The following is a 16,530-nucleotide window of genomic DNA, read 5'->3' as shown; positions in this document are numbered from 1 at the left end:
CTATGGATATTTACTGACTTAACAGCCATTATCTTGTGATTCAGAAAACAACCACCCCTACCACACGCACACCCCTTGGTCATGCAACTGGCACCAGCCCTGGCCTGGGAAGGATTCAGCAGAGCTGCAGGGGGAGGCCGGTATAGCACACCGGGGCTACATACACATTCACCCAGCACTGACATGGCCGGGCAGTGCTTTCCAACAGGTGGGCCGGGACCAGGGACTCTACCCCAGAGGGCACCGTGTGCAAAGCCACAGGCCGCCCGCGGCGGCGCCGCACCGACTCTGACGGGCAGGCCGTGCTGGGTGGTGCAGAATGGCGGGGGGCCCTGCCAAGTGGGGGGGGGCGCAGCCCTCAAACCCGACAGCACGAGGCCGCCCGCCGGCTCCGTTGCCTCACCAAGCCCTCGCGGGGGCGGGCGCCCGGCGGGGCGGGAAGGCGCAGCCGGCGAGGCAGCCATGTTGCTGGGCGCAGGGACGAGCAGTCCTGCTGCCCGCGTAACTTTGAGGGAAGTTTCTGTCACGGCCTCTGGGAGACCTGGGTGGGGAGGCGGGAAGGGGACCCGCAGCGGCTGCCCAGCGCAAGGCGCGCGGCCGGGAGCCCCCTCCCGCTGCCCGGGGGCCCGTCTGTCCGCAGCAAGCGCCCCGTCAGGCCACCACTGCGCTACCTCCCCCGCCGGGCTGGGGCCGAGCGGGCGGGCGCCTTATTCAGCGAGCGCTTTAGGCCGGCTCTTCTGCGCAGACAGCGTAAAGCCAGCAGCTTCCCCCTGCGTGCGCGGCGAGTCTGTCTCGGGCTCCGACTCCAGCCCCGCCTCCTTGGCTTTGGCCTGAGTCTCTCATTGGCCAGCTGGTGCGTCACTCTCAGGCTGGACCCATCTCGCGCTCCCCATTCATGCAGTTTGGTTGCGTGTTGGTGTATTTTACTGTTTGCAATAAAGAGGGGGGGATTTTTTTTTGTTCAGTTTCTGCTGCAATTAACTCTGGGTCCCTTATAATTTTTGGCATTTTTGCAGAACGGTTGAAACAGGTTTTTTTTGTTTTGTGATTGCATTTATTTTTAATATATCTCTATTTTGCAATCAACTTACTAAGGTGCAACTATGCCCAAAAGAAAGGTAAGTACGAAAATAGGCGGGGGGAGAGAAATGGAGAACGAAGGGGAGAGATTAGAGCATTTGCAAAAATATCTATAATTTATGCGTGTGTATGTAGAGTTTTTGCATATTAATTTTTTGTGCATGTCCTAAAGTGGAGCTGGATCTGGAGAGCGATGATTAAAATGTGCGGTCGGGCTCATCTGTGGGAGCAGGGGAACCTCAGAGTTCACTTTGGGCTGTTTTGTTTGCAAGGAGAAGGCTAAGCAGTGTCTCCATGCTGGATTACAAACAGCCATAGTGCTGCTGCTGCCCCTATGGAGAATACAGGCAGGCAGAGCGAGCCACGGCAGGCTGTGCTTCTCCAGGCGCCCCGAAAAGCTCACGGTTGAAGAGCCAGAACCTTCACATTAATTGCCGGGGGCATTTTAGTGTTGATTGGGTCATTGCCTGGGTGGATTTGAGTCTAAACGGCGCCTCTTTCTCCTGCGTTTGCCTTTGTTCTCCCTTTTTTTTCTCCCACTTCTTGTCATACCAGATGGTTGTGCAATGGTAATTTGGAGCCATTAGGCGGCGCAGAGTTTGAAACTGTCCTTGAAAGGAAGAGAGGCTGGGATTCACAACCAGAATTAGTAACTTTGGCTCTGCTCGGCGGCTGCTGTCTTTGCTAGCTCGCGTCTCTTCAGCAAGCTCAGGGTAGTCTGCAAAGGGGCAGCTTGTCTCCTAACGTTGCGAAAGCTAAAATGCAGCTGCCTAGTAGAGGCTAGTGCCACTTTGTCTGTGCGTGCACGTTAGGGGTCAAACACTTGATTAACTCAGCATCTCCTCGTAATTTATCTATGTGGAGTGCTTGCATTTTGAAGGTTTTCTCATTAAGTCAGTGACGGCACGGGCATGTCCTATGAGAAGTACAGTTGCAGGTTGCTAGGGACTCTTATTTTCCTAGGTGTGATGGAATTGGGTGTAGCTTGTGCAATATCTGAACGCCTTCCTCCCTCCCACTTATCTTGAGGGCACTAAAGCAGGTCCCCACCCGTCCGCCGCTGGTTCGTCCCCCTCATATAAGTGGGATGCCTCTGGGCTTAGATAATAGAGTATTGTCCTTGCATGGGTCTAACAACGACCTTGTTGTTGCAGGTAATTTGGCGGGAACTTTTTAAATGTGGGGACGCTTTTACGCAATGACGTGTAACAAAAGTGGGAGACAAAGGGATTGTGGGAGTTGTAGTTTTTTGTGTCTAGGAATGTTAAAGCGAGCTTAGGTTCCTGCACTGAGCTCTCTTGTGAGCACAGCTGCACGTTTATAACTTCGGGAAAGGAGAAGTTACACTACTTTGCAAACCTTATTTGTTGTCGGGGTGTGAGTAAAAAGTGCACAACGTAGAAGAGCAATGAAAAGAACAGGTAATATGAGAAATTACAAGGTTATCAAACCAAGAAGAGGTATTTTAACTGGTGAATTAAGACATGAAGACAAAATTGAGTGTCATAGATTTGGAATTTGTTAGTATGCTTTTTAGAAGGTTTCCCCATGCTGCATGCAGACTTGTTTAGAGAAAATGGCATGTTGTTGTTTTGTATTTTCCAACCTCATGCTGAAAATAGGTCTGACATCAATTCAGTTTTTACAGATTTTCTTATTATAGTCACTATTCTGATAATTCTCTAATGCTTGTTTGCTAGTATTTGGCATAATTTCCTCTTATGATAAAGAATGCAAAAATTTTATATTTTGCTCTTTTTTAAATACAGGCTGCAGCTGAAGGCGAGGTGAAGGAGGAGGTAGGTTTGTTAATAAAATATAATAAAGTGAATTTCTCTTAGAACTTGTGCAGAGGTAAACAGTTTAAAAAAGTTGCTACCTGAGAACCTCCACTTCAATAGAGGAGGAGGGTTGAGCAAACACACACAGCCAAAGATCATCAGTTTCAGGCTAAATGTGGGGCATAGGCTACAGGCCTGGAGGCTGCTCCCCTTAGTAAGGGCGTTACTCTTTATCTGGTTTTGGTGAAAGTGGATGGGGGAAATGGTGAAAGAAATATCAGTTCTGTTTTTTAAATAAAATGGCAAACCCATTACATCCATAGTTGTATAAATTATCTTGCTATTTGATGCAACCATTATTGAAGCATTAAAATAAAGTATATTATAATTGAAACTGTAGGCTCTTTCTTCAAATTTTAGTAACACATTTTTCTCTTCTGCAGCCAAAGAGAAGGTCAGCTAGATTATCAGCTGTGAGTATCTTTTTTTATTTTACTTAAAGCTGAATCTGTAATGTATGTGGTTATGACAATGCAGGAAGATTGAGTAGGAAGAATCTCATGGTGACGAGCAGCATAAAGCTGTATAGGTAGATGTGTTCATACTTGATTTAAAAGTAAAGCTCGTACTCTATGCTCTCTTGGTTTGTGTACCAATATACTACATAATATATTTGTTGATTTTACATATAAAGCCACTATGCTAGTTTGACACAAAACCCATCCCATGCAGGAATGGCTGGATCCTGCATGCCTCATTCACATGTGTAGTTTCATAGATTTCAGCAGCCCAACTCTTGGGAACAAGCACTGCAGATCTGTCATGCAAGATCTGAAAATTCTAAAGACAGCATACAGTTTGAAGACAGGAGCATCAATGCCAAAGTATTCTATAAACCTTGTGTTGTACGTGTTCTGTGTCTGGGAGTCTTCTTTCACATCCAGAACCCTCAAAGGATTGGGATCAATTTATGCTACCAAGGAAGTTACTACAGGAAACAAAGTAAATGCACACTGCCAAATATGTGAAAAGTTGCCTCTCATTTTGGTGAAACAGAAGGTATCTATACATACGGGAAACCTGCAAAGGACAGGGCCATCTCAGACAGCACGAGACTTGAGAAAAGTTTAGTGTCCATTTCCACATCATCTGGTTCTTTACTTAAGATGCTGCCACATGTGCTGTCCCTACACATGTACTTGTTAGAATATTTTAGTGATACCCATTGCCACATATTACCTTTGTCCCCTCAGGTATCTGGATGAAGTGACACATACTAATGCGTATGGTCATATTAATTTCTGGCTCTTTATATTACACAGGGGAGCACTTTTAATTAATATTTTTAGTTTGTTTTAACTCTAGTATACAGAGTATGTATATTGAGGTTGTTAATAAGACACTGTACTGCCCTTCAGATTCCGTATTTCTTATTTTACTATATGCTTTTTGTACAGAAACCTGCTCCACCTAAACCGGAGCCAAAGCCCAAAAAGGCAGCACCTAAGGTAAATATTTAAGTCATTTTTAATACAGCACTTTTCTTTTTCAGAATGTATAGGAATGAAGTACATAGTCAATTGGCTTTTTGATTTTTTTTTTTTAATGAGATTATGCATTTTGCCCATTTTAGAGGAATTTCCATCAGTAGCTTACAAATTACAGGTGGCAAAGAGCCATGAATGTTCTTTTTCACCCTACCACCAGTGCAGGAACATTCCCTGGGGTAAAGTCTCAAGTAATTTGTCTGAGGAAATTTTAAACAAATTGTGATGTTTTATTATGGCTTGCCTAGGGGGACTATTCAAAGCATCCTTTTCCTAACAATATGTGTGGATTAGAGACCAGAGACCCATAACCGTAGGCAGCACTGGCAGCGATGCCTATATGTGAGCATATTTTTGCATATGTGGGAGCAACGGGGGCGTGCCTGGGGGGAGCGCTTCTCTGCAGCATGCAGAACTGCACAGACACACCTGCACAGTCCACCCAGGAGCTGTGCCACGTAGGTGTCTCCCTCCCTTTGACCCCGTGCTTCCTCCTACTCTTGTGCCACCCACCCTGTTCCCTGGCAGCACCCTTCTACACACTGAACGTCTCATTTTTGGCCCCATATAATCTGGTTCTGGGTCTCCAGGGGTGCGTCTACACTAGGCACTTATGTTGAAGTTAACTTCAAAGTTAGGCCCGACTCCAAAGTAGCCAACAGAGAGCGTCCCGTACACACATTTTCCCATACTTCAAAGTTAACTTCCAAGTAAGGGAGCTCAACTTCGAAGTCTTTACTCCATTCCCGGTAAGGGTGTGTGTAGACGCTCAACTTCAAAGTTATATTTGTAGCATAGACACAGCCCAGAAGAGTCAGTTTGATCCTATGTGTAAGCTCTGAGCTTCAGCCCCTCTCTCTGTGGGGCTGGAGCTTCCAGAGGGTGAAGTGAGGTCCTTTTGTTTTCCCCCCTTCTCACTTGGGGGCCAGGTTAGTGAGGGTTGTTTGTTTATTTTCCTTCCCACTTGTGTGTCGTCCTGACTGAATCTTTTCATGAGTCAATGGCCCCTGACCAGAAAATATTTTCCATACCAATATAGTGGCTAATCTACATGGAAGATGAGAGCTTACTGCTACCACAAGTTATCCTTTTATCTGTTTTATGGGTCTAAAGGCCCTGGGTTCGGGCTCTGTTGCTGACTCACGATGCACCTAGGGATTTTTTTGTACGAAAAGCTGTTAATAGAATGTTAGTTGCAAAATTAATCCTTCAACAATTAGGAAATATCACAAGTAAAATTGACTGTCCACATGTTGTTGTGTGCTCTCCCACTACATAGCATCATTATGCGGTTTGAAATCAAATGATCAAGTGCTATTTTTTAATCCCAGAGCAATGCCTCATTCACTGCATAGGGAAGGAAGTCAGGGGCTGCAAGGAAAAAGAGAACGTTCCCTTGTGTGTAAGGCACTGGACTTGAACCGAGAGGAGCAGGGTTTTATTTGTGGCGCTCTCAGGGACTCCTGAGAGATGCTGGGTGAGGCTATTAGTATTTACACACCTGAGGATGCGTGTAGGGTTTACAGGCTGCTAGAATTCTGGCACTGTCCAATATTAAGTGCTCCATTTTGCGTCCTTAACATTCTCTTAAGAGCTTTCTATTTCGTGCTCATCCTCTTAAATATATCCATATGAAACAAAATAGGGCTAGAAAAAAAACACATGATGTATTAATCAGCTGCTGTTGCCATCTGTGTGCCTCACATCCATTTGGGAAAAATTAGGAAAATGATATTGACCCCTCCTCCCAAGCAACAAACTGGGGGACAGAATCTGGGCATGAAAAACTCCTTCCCTGGTGCAGCTTTCCCAGAATTATGCTTAGAGAGAGAGAGAGAGCTATCACACGTGGGTGTTGCACAGTGGCCAGTAATTTTGTTCTCAGAAGCCAGGGATTGTCCCTAATGTCATGGAACCCAGGCCATGGCTTTTTGTGCAGAAGTCCAATCGGATTCCCTGACGTCATGGCCCCATAAAAGTTGTGCTACCAAGGAATCCCCAACCATTGGCTACTTCTAGAACCTCTTAAGGTAATGCTCTTTCAGTAAAGTGGTGGCTGTGGAGTGGTTAATGGTGCTTCATTGGTTTCCTATGAGTGAGAGACAGGAATGGAGTCCCTTCTTCAGCCATTGATCTCTAATCCTATGGAAAGGACTCCACAAGGAAGATGTTATGAAGGGAGGTCACCACTTCCATTCCTTTGTTGGAAAGTGCTGGAAGTGAAAGATACCACAAAGGGGGCCAGTAATACCCCTGTTTCTAGGCATTTCTTCTGGCTCATCCATAATTAAGGTCTCCTGAGGCTTTATACCAATGATCCCATTTGAGCGAGTTTTGTCATGTTAGGTACAAAGTAATTGCCATATACTATTAGCTAAAGGTGTTGGAAAAATCGGTATAGCTGTAGCTATGTCAGTTCCAGGCTACTAGAAAGACAAGGTGGATGGGGTAATTGGAACAATAAAAGGTATTCCCTCACTCACTTTGTCTCTTGAAGAAGTTAAGTACAGTTTTATGAATTGCAGTCCCTGAAACCACAACATCTTTTAAAGGATATGTTTTGAAGAGTAATTTTCTGAGTATTCGTGCTTCCTCTGCTTTTGTAGTGGAAGCAGGCACTAGCATTTGTGTAATAAATTTCAGCACTCAGGTGCAAATCCTTGGAATTTGGAGTCAGTGGGCATCTTGGTATTGCTTTTGTGAAGCTGTGGTTCAATCCAAAAGAATAGAAGGCTTTCAGAGGGCAAATGATACACAGTAATCCCTCAAGTTATGTGAGGTTGCATTCCTATGCACCCTCGCATAACCTGAATTTCGCACAAGTTGGGGGCATCTTTTTTCCCTGGCGGAACGCACGTTCTGCAGTCGGGGAAGCAGCAGGAACACTGGAGGTCCTTGTGAAAGGTAAGTCCTAGGGTTGGGTGGGGCGGGCAGCTGGGGAGAGTTAAGCCTGGCAGTGGGTTGGGGCTGTGGTAGCAGCGGCAGAGGGGTTAAGCATGGGGTGGGTTAGGGCTGCAGGGAGGTAGGGGGTTGGTGAGCCGCAGCCGCCTGCAGGGGTTTGAACTGGGGCAGTAAGGGGTTGAGCTGCAGCCATGTGCAGGGTTTGAACTAGGGCTGGGAGCAGGGTGGCTGCGGGGTGGCAGACTGAGCCAGAGCCACGTGCATGGGATTGAACCTAGGGCTGGGGATGGTAAGACAGAGCTGCGTGCAGATTGGGCCGGTGGGGGGTTGAGCAGGATTCTGAGTTGCACTTAACTCACGTTAATGCGAGTTAAGCGCAACTCAAAGTTGCACATTTCAAGGAATACCTCTGCCGCATTCTTCGATGACTTCAGCTTTCCTGTGCCTCACTCTTCTAATTAATATTGAGAGAATCTCCACAGAATTCTAGTATTTCCTTTGATTATGCATGCTCTTAGATGATCCTTTGTTAATATCTTGGCAGATAGTTCAACAGTCAAAACGCAAGCTCACCAACATTTTTTAGCTAATTTAATAAAATGTGTGTTTGAAATAGGAATTTTTTTAACCCCAGACATAACTTCATTTGCCCTTGTCCCTCTAGACCAGAGTATCCCAAAGTGTGGCCCGCAGCCCAGTACTGGTCCTTGGAAAAGAAAAATATCGGTCCTTAGAATATATACAAATTATCACTGTGTACTATTATTATTGTGAATAAATAATGTGATTTTTTTTTTCATTTTTTTCATATTAATTTATTTTTTTGGGCTGCAAAAAAGGTACTGAAAAAAACGCGTCCCAACTATATAAACTTTGGGAAATCCTGGTCTAGACTATCCTGTCTTTGATATAGCAGTGGCAATGAATAAAGGAAAAGGGATTTCCTGATAGAAATTTTCATCTGGTACACGTCTCTTTTGTTAATTGTATTTCCAACAAGTAGTAGTAAGTTATACAAGTTTTAGACTTGAAAATATTGATGCTTTAGTCAAATCTCTAGTTTTGTGTGCATCTGTTGTACATCTTTGTTCACATGATTATTTTAACAGAAAGAGAAGGCCGCAAATGATAAAAAGGAGGACAAAAAGGCAGCAGCGAAAGGGAAGAAGGGAGCCAAAGGCAAAGATGAAACTAAGCAAGATGATGCTAAAGAAGAAAACCACTCTGAAAATGGAGATACCAAAACTAATGAGGTACCTTAACTGCAGTGAATAGATTAAAAATCATAGTCACATACAGCTGTTTTTCATTGCAGCTGCAGAGACAAAGGATTCCTTTTAACTATGCCACCCTCTGAAAGATAATTGATATCTATTCTGTAAGGGCTGGCTGGAGTAACTGCCCTTTCAGGAAGCAATGAGAGAACTTTTCCTTCAAACACACATTTGCTCTATGGCCTCATGCTTTCCTGTCTCCCACGGGGGCAGGGAAGAACCAGAAGACCTAGATGGTTGCAACTCCCCTCATGGGTTCCCTATTTGACCCTGCACTGGGCTTTGTGCATGGTATGGGCATATTCTGTGTAGCCTCTCTGAATCCTGTTACATTGGTTCCATTCTGTGGGGCCTACTGCCCATGCTGGGGGTGGGGGTGGGGTTGGGGGGCTCAGGTTTATTTCTCTGCAGCAATTTACCCTGGGCTGGTGATGGTGAAGGAGGGGCCATGGAATATATATCATCTGTGAGTGTTTGTTCTCCCTCCTCCTTTCCCATTGCACTGCTTCTAGTATACAAGCTTTCAGTGCAAAAAAACTTTCTCTTTAGGTGTTGAACATCCTTGTATTGTTCAATACCTTTTAAGAAAATGACTTCATGATTCAATAGCCTGTATGACAAAGTGCATATTGGATCAGTATGTGCAGAAGTGTCTCTCAAAGGCAGTGGGTAGTTTTTAAAGGGGGTAGTGGTAGAATCTGTTGGTAGCTAGGTTTGTGCTGCAATACAGAGATTTTTAAAAACCAGCAAAGAACTATATTTGTAAAGCTTAGACAACAAGGAAGCAGATCATTGCAGGTCTACATACAGTTAACTCATATCTGGTGTTCTGTCATCTGGAACCCTCCAATAAGTGGTATTTTAACCTTAAGTAACTTTTTGTTATGTCTTCTATAAGTTCAATATACTGAAAGTAAATACAAATAATACAGCAAATACAGTGTAAGTTTACAGTGTACAGTACTGCTGTTGGTAAATAAAGTACTCTGCATATAATTTTGTTTGTTTTTTAATATCTAATCTTGTTGTTTTTTTTTTTAGTGTAATGCAGTGCTAAGTGTTCCTCTCTATTATACAGAATATTTGAATATGTGGCAACCTCCCAGGGCTGCCGGATAAGAAAAAAATTACTGTATATATTTCTGACCTATAGAAATGAAGTCTTTTTTGTTCTGTCACCAGCCAATGGTTGATATGAATTTCAAAAATATTCCACATCTCCATCTGTTTGGATTTACCTTAATATAGCAGTGTTAACATCAGTCCTATTTTAAAATTTGGAGCATTTGTTAATGATGACCAAGATTCCATTGTGTTCACACACCCTGAGTAGTTTTGTAATCCTTCCTAGTTAAATTGTTCTGCACGCTGACCTGTTCAGCAGGCAGGTCAGAATGTGGCTTTCCTAGAGTGAAAATGTAATATTTCTGTTCTTCCCAAACACTTTTAGGCACCAGCTGCTGAAGCATCCGATGATAAGGAAGCCAAGTCCGAGTAATGTTAATCTTGCCCTATATCTCCATCATCTGGTATCCATACCTCCATGCTGTATTGTTAACAGAGAGGAATATTTTTATCAACTATTTTATAAATGCAGGTTTTTTTAGCATGAATTTAATTATGGAACATCTTCATCTCGGTTACTTGGGAATAAAATCCCTAACAAAACAAAAAAAAAATCATTGTTTTTAAATTTTGTGATTGTAATAGTTTGTATGGTACATGGAAAGAATAAGTGGTGGTAGCTTTCAACTTCTGTCAGTGTGTCCCTTTTTTGTGTAAGTCATGCTTACAGACTTCAGATTTTAATTTTACCCTTGTATGTGTTGTACGATTTCTTAAAGTGGGGAGGTCTCAAAACAAATAACTGCGTTAAACATTCCAGTGGTTCTGTGGGTTGCTTTTATAAAGAAGGTGAGATATTTTCATGAAAATCCTAAGAGCTGAAAATCTGTTTCCCAAATGTAAATTTATTTTGTCAGTTTTGGAAAAAAAAAATAAAGTGTAATCATGTTTTTAAATGAAACACAAACATTTCTTTTAAAAGGTCAGGTTGGTTGTATGTACCCACTGTTAGGAATTTTGCTGGATTTATCTTAATAAAAAAGACTCCTCAAAAGTTGATTGTGGTTTGTTGCTCGTGCTGTAAACTTGTATAGCTGGAGAAGTAATAAGCCTCGTAAAGTATTGTGCTACTGACTACCTTTATCTTGAAAAACGTGTAGGTGATGAGCTTGAATTCACAATCTGATCAGTGCTTGTGCCTCTAAGCTATATTCTCCAGCTATGTAGACAAACACTACTTCCTGGCCCATATCCTCAGTTGGTGAAGCTGATATAGTTACACTGGTTTTATGGAGCTTTGGTGTAAATCACCATATCTGGTTCTATATCTTCAAGTGAAGATTTATGTCCTAGTTCACAAATACTAATTCTTGTGAGCTATTTCCATCATTTAAGCAAAAAGATGGTATACTTGGCATTATTAAAATATAAGGGGTAACAGTTTTAGAAGTTAAGGATGGTTAATCTTCCCAGATATAAAGAGGAGAAGCTAGTTAACTTAGACCTACCTATCCCTTCTGGATGTTTTCTCAGTTTCTTCTTGCTGTAAGATTATTACACAAGCATCTGCATAGAAGCTTAAAGGGCTTAAATCAAACTTTCAACTGAAGAAATTGCTTTCTGTAGTGTTAGTTAAAATTATAAACTTTCAGAATTCTTGTTTGTAATTTACTTATTTTAAAATGTATTGTGTGCTCATGCAAATATTTTATAAGCCCTTTTACTCTCTTCTAATAGGAGGCACACCGGTTCAAAAGTGTTTTCTATTAATGCAACACTTCCTGATCAGTATCAGCCTCATTAAAATGGAAAACAGTATGTAGGCTCAGGGCAAGGGTTTGTATGGAGAAATAATAGTTTTCTACGTAATATCAATGACATTTTAAATTTTCCTCTCAAAGTCTCATTTTATTTAAAAGCCTCATTTCACATTGTTGGCAAAATGACTGGCAGTGCATAATCTAAAACCTTTACTGTGTGAGACAATCTAGCAACAAGAAACATGAAATACTGTGTTTGTGTTGGTTTTTTTTTCTTCCAAATACAAGAAACAGCTTGATATGATACATTTTAGTACAAGCCTTTGAAAAGGCTAGGTGTGGTATAGGAAGCTTCAGCCGAGAAAGACACAAATAAAGCACGCAGCTTATGACAGTAGAATATGTTCTTCACTTTCTGCTAGATTTAGGGGTGGGGAGGACAAAATGAGGATTGTGAACGTTGCCCTTAGTATGCATAGTCGAAACTGCTTATGAACAGATGTGCATTTTAGGTGTGTTCATTAAATAACTAAACTGCTGCACACCAAACAGGGTCTTGATGTTTACATGACAAGCCTGTTTTACTACATGATATATAAATTGTAGAACTTGTTGGCATTTCCCTACTTTCTCCTCATCATCCTTGTACTTAAGGTCCCCTTTTACATTACTACTGTACCCCAATGCCAACTTAGAAGTGGTACACGGGGAAATGGGGCTTGTGATATTTTAAGATCATTTGAACAATTTATTAAAGGTATTTGCCTCTACTGTATCATTAAATTCTCATTACCCAGGAAGACTGACTGACCAGAGAATGAGTGAGATTGTGACACCAACAAAATTATAGACAGGTTCAATTTATTTGTGTTGCCAGGTCACTTGTAACAGTCAGTGCTGTAGACAGAACTTAACTTTGTCCTGTGTGTCATTTCAAATCCTGAAATGTTAAGGATTTTAACTCCTGTATCTAATTATTATTATTTAGTTTGTATTGCACTATTGTCCAAAGGAACTTTACCACACATAGTCTTGACCCTTGCACCAAAGAGCTTTCTAATTGTGTACAAATGTCTTAAAAGAATGGTACCTGGTACTTAAATTCATTAAGTTTCAAGATGAATAGTTGAAATTTCCCCAGCTCACCTTCCAACATTAGTATTTTATTATCTTCCCAATTTTACAGAGGATTCTGAATGTTTTAGAACCTGATCATTTTTCCCATAGGAAAAACTCTCAAGAGAAACTAAAAACACAAGTATTTTAATGCAGCTGGTCTACCACGTTGTTGCCTCAGGTTTTTCTAATGGCACAGGGGAAGAAGCTCACATCTCAGCTGATAGGAGTTTGGACCAATGAGTGACAAAATATTTCCCATTCATTACTGGATAATTTCCAGTTGCTTAGTGAAGGGATATTACTGGAGTTAGTTTACGAAGATCCAAAAGACAACCCTATCTTGATTTTAGTTCAGAAGAACCTATACTACTGGGTACCTATCACATCTCTGGGAAGCCATAAATACACAAAAACCTGACACCACAGGAGTTACCAAATGTCAATCAAAGCTATAGTTCTTCTTCCCTCCACCCTACCACACCTCACCTGGTGATTAGACATGTGACTGATAGGGCTTTAAACAGCAACACCTCACTGGATCCACTCACCACCACACAAATGCCCAGCGAAACAGATGGCCTTTTCATTGTGCACCTGCCAATATATATAGACTCTTCTGGAGCTGACTGAGGAAAGAATGCCGCAAAGGAAAGGAACCTTACAGGGAATGCCTAGTCACCTGTAACCCTAAAGCAGATCCAGCTCAACCATTTTTGCTGATCTCAAATGGAAACTGTAAGACGTAGGAAGGGGGTGAAGATTCCATGCGCCTTAGAGATCAGAAGGTTAGTGCTGAAAGGCGACATAGTGAACTCTTCTAAATTTAAAAAAAAAATCACTTAATGTTTGCCTAAAATGGTGCTGTCTCATTATTTAGACATTTGGGTGAATCACAGAAGCTATAATGTCATGTGGAGGAAATTTAAATAAGCTACTGATTATGCTTTTTGATTTCAAGGAATTGTTTTAGTGATAACGAGTTTGCAAAGTTATTTCAAATTAGTATTTTGTAACTGGCACCCCCATAAACAGCTATGGGGTACATGATCAATACGAGGTAACATAACAGGTTGACATAATAAAAATAAGAGTTCTTTTTGTCATTGAAAGTACATGTTTAAATTTAAGAAGAGATAATCAGAAGATAAGTCCTTATAATTATGCAAATGAAAAATGCTTTCTGAATTTAGCCTATTTTTGAATGAGTAAAATTCTACCACAATTCTAGGAAGCCTATTCTTTGAATGAACCCATGTAACTCTTGTAGGACAAGATCCAAAGACTCCATTCCAAATGGAAAGACTCCCATTGATTTCAGTGGACTTTGGAGCAGGCCCATAATTCCATAAGAGGAATTATTCATTTGTTCTCATGCACATTTAGAAAAAAGTAATACACTACCAAGTATATGAAATATACCCCACAAAGATTATATCTTTAAATTTGAGTTAAAGATATCTGGACTGGATTTGCTAGGAATACAAGATGATTCTTCAAACCAAAACACAAACTTCTCTCTTCACATTTAACCTCTATTTGCTTACAGTGAAGTGCTTTCAAGTCTTGTGATCTAAATAATTGTAGGCATAAATAATTCAGTATTTGCATCCTAGCTTAGAGCCCATTCATATGTCAGGATGTATATGTGCTAGTTATGGTCATTCTATGACAAGTCATATTTTTGCATTTCAATATTCAGACTGTTACAGCGCAATTGTGTGTGTTTGGTATTGTACATTTCCTCCTCTTTGGTGCCAATGTAAGAGTTGTTCTTGGTTCTATAGTAATTGCAAGCATCAGATTCCATGTTTCCAACAAATAAAAAAAATTGCTTGAGAATTTTTACAGAAAAATCTACTTGTGTGTTATTCATGGCTTTGCTATGGAAACTTACACTCTGAGGAGTTGCACAAAGAATACAGATTAATTTTCTCCTAATACATTCTCAACACTGGTAGGTTGAGCCATTTAGATACCGGTTGACTGATTTGAAAAGCAACCACCATTTTGACATCAAGAGCTTTTTCAATTGTTTATGGAATACACAGATCTGGTCCAAAGAAGCAGAAAAATCTTTAAATGGACAACTGGATGGATAGGCATTTTTTATTAGCTGGAAAAGGCTATTGGCAATTAATTCAAGTATGACGGCTCAGCAGGATGCAAGAAGACAATCATTACCTTTTATTGTGATTTTTATCGTTTTTTTTTTTAAACAGTCTTATTTCTGTATGTGTAGAGTACTGTTTAAGTTTGCAATACCAAGAGTGTGAACAATGTGATGTTGCCTCTTTATCATTTGTTATGAAAGTCACAGAGTTGCTAGAAATAATTGAACGTGTGGAAGTTCTGTTATTAAAAATTGTAATGAATGGATGCATGAGGCTACAGACAGTGATCATTCTGAAGCGATGTGGTTATGTTAGCCAGCAGGCTACATTTAAAGTCAGTAATTGGCAGCAATTTACAATGATAAAGTGCCGTTACAGCAACTGAATTTTATACAAGATGTATACAAAAGTAAGTGGGGACTTGGATTTTAAAATGAAACAATAAATGCAGAATAGCAGAAAGTAATATTTTATATATTAATAGTTTAGTTGAAATGGCTTGAGGCATGGTTTGAGAAGAATCAGTTCCTTTTAAACACCAAAACTGGCTGCTTATTGTTGTTTTCATTTAATAAACATAAAAATATTTGAAACAAGGTTGAGATTTAAAGGAAACCTCTGAGTTAAGGCTGCATCACCTGTTTTGTAAATTCTCTTTTGTCTAGGGACTGTAGCATATCTGCATTGTGACTACAAGCTTGTAGAGACGGTATGTGAAGATGAAGAGGTGTCAGTTGAGGTCTACAGAGACAACATTACAGTGTCAAGATGGTGGCCAACTGCTTCCAATTCAAGTCAAAATGAAATCCTGTCAGCACAAATCTAGAGGAAAAAATATATCAAGAGGACAATGCAAGTCTGTAGAGAGTATTAATCATTCAGATTCCCCATCTTATTTTTAGGGAGATCCATCACATGGTTTAGTTTAATAATAATTTTCAGAGCAATGAGGAAAAATTACAGTATCTGTATTTTGGCTTTAAAAAATAATATGAATGTTGATGTAACTGCAGTGTCCTAGTGAATTTACTTCATAGTGATATGATCGTATGGTAGCAGAAAGATTACCTGGGAATTTCCATTCTGAACCTTCCCTAAAAATATTATTTTTAACATAGGTTTCCTTGGTCCCTTTGGAGGCATGCAGCCAGAATGCTACAGAGGGTAGGTGTTGTGCCTCAGCACTGCTCAGAGCTATGGAGGTGGTGTTTTAAAAACAGGAAAAAGGACCACACATTGTCTTCCTGGTGTCTGTTGTTTGGCGACTTCCACAACTCTGCCAAGGGACTAGTTAAGAGAGTAGGGTATGAGCTTCGCGCAAGAGACCAGGTCCATACATTGTGAAATAGATGTCTAACAAGAGTCGTCCTTTTTTACTACAGATTGTACTTCTAATCTGGAACTCTCAACAGCACCCGCTGTAATCCAGCATGATTATAGTTAGCTGGATGACCACTTAACACAGGTGTGGCCAAGTTTCCTATGATCCCATAAGGTTTGTTTACAGCCACCAATCCTGTCTTTGTCTTCTGTGCTCTTATTTAGTTGTAGTTTATTCCTAAATGTCTTTCTAGAGCTCAGTAAGCAGTGAAAATGTTGGTAATGTGCTAAACAATATTGACCTCCCATAGTCCGACAAATTCTCTTTTCCAGCACCAGTCCTGAGGGTGCTGGATAAGAGAGGTTCAACATGTGTAAAAGTCAATTGTAATAACACGCAAGGGATTCTCATGGTGCTTCAGTAACCTTTCATTGAAGTCTTACGGGATGTGTGTTCACTCAGACCATGAGCAGAAAGAAAAATGATTGATTAAAAAAAAGCAGAAAACAAGGACTGCTTTGGGGACAAGCTATATCCTTTGGGTATATTGCCCTCTGCGTGAAAAGACTGC

The 16,530-nt window shown here is 41.0% G+C and overlaps 1 protein-coding gene across 1 annotated transcript; it reads left to right on the top strand.

Annotated features, from left to right (window-relative positions):
- Positions 1-863: 863 nt before the first annotated feature.
- HMGN5 (high mobility group nucleosome binding domain 5) lies at positions 864-10,705 on the top strand. Its single transcript, XM_075008048.1, has 6 exons — positions 864-1,118; positions 2,850-2,879; positions 3,305-3,334; positions 4,319-4,369; positions 8,419-8,562; positions 10,034-10,705. Exons 1-6 carry the CDS (start codon positions 1,104-1,106, stop codon positions 10,079-10,081), a joined length of 318 nt encoding a protein of 105 aa, XP_074864149.1. The 5' UTR covers positions 864-1,103; the 3' UTR covers positions 10,082-10,705.
- Positions 10,706-16,530: the final 5,825 nt, after the last annotated feature.

This window comes from Carettochelys insculpta, chromosome 13, assembly GCF_033958435.1.
Source record: "Carettochelys insculpta isolate YL-2023 chromosome 13, ASM3395843v1, whole genome shotgun sequence".
Lineage (NCBI taxonomy): Eukaryota > Metazoa > Chordata > Testudines > Carettochelyidae > Carettochelys > Carettochelys insculpta.
The sequence above is the reverse complement of the archived record's forward strand: the minus strand, read 5'-3'. Positions and strand labels throughout refer to the sequence as shown.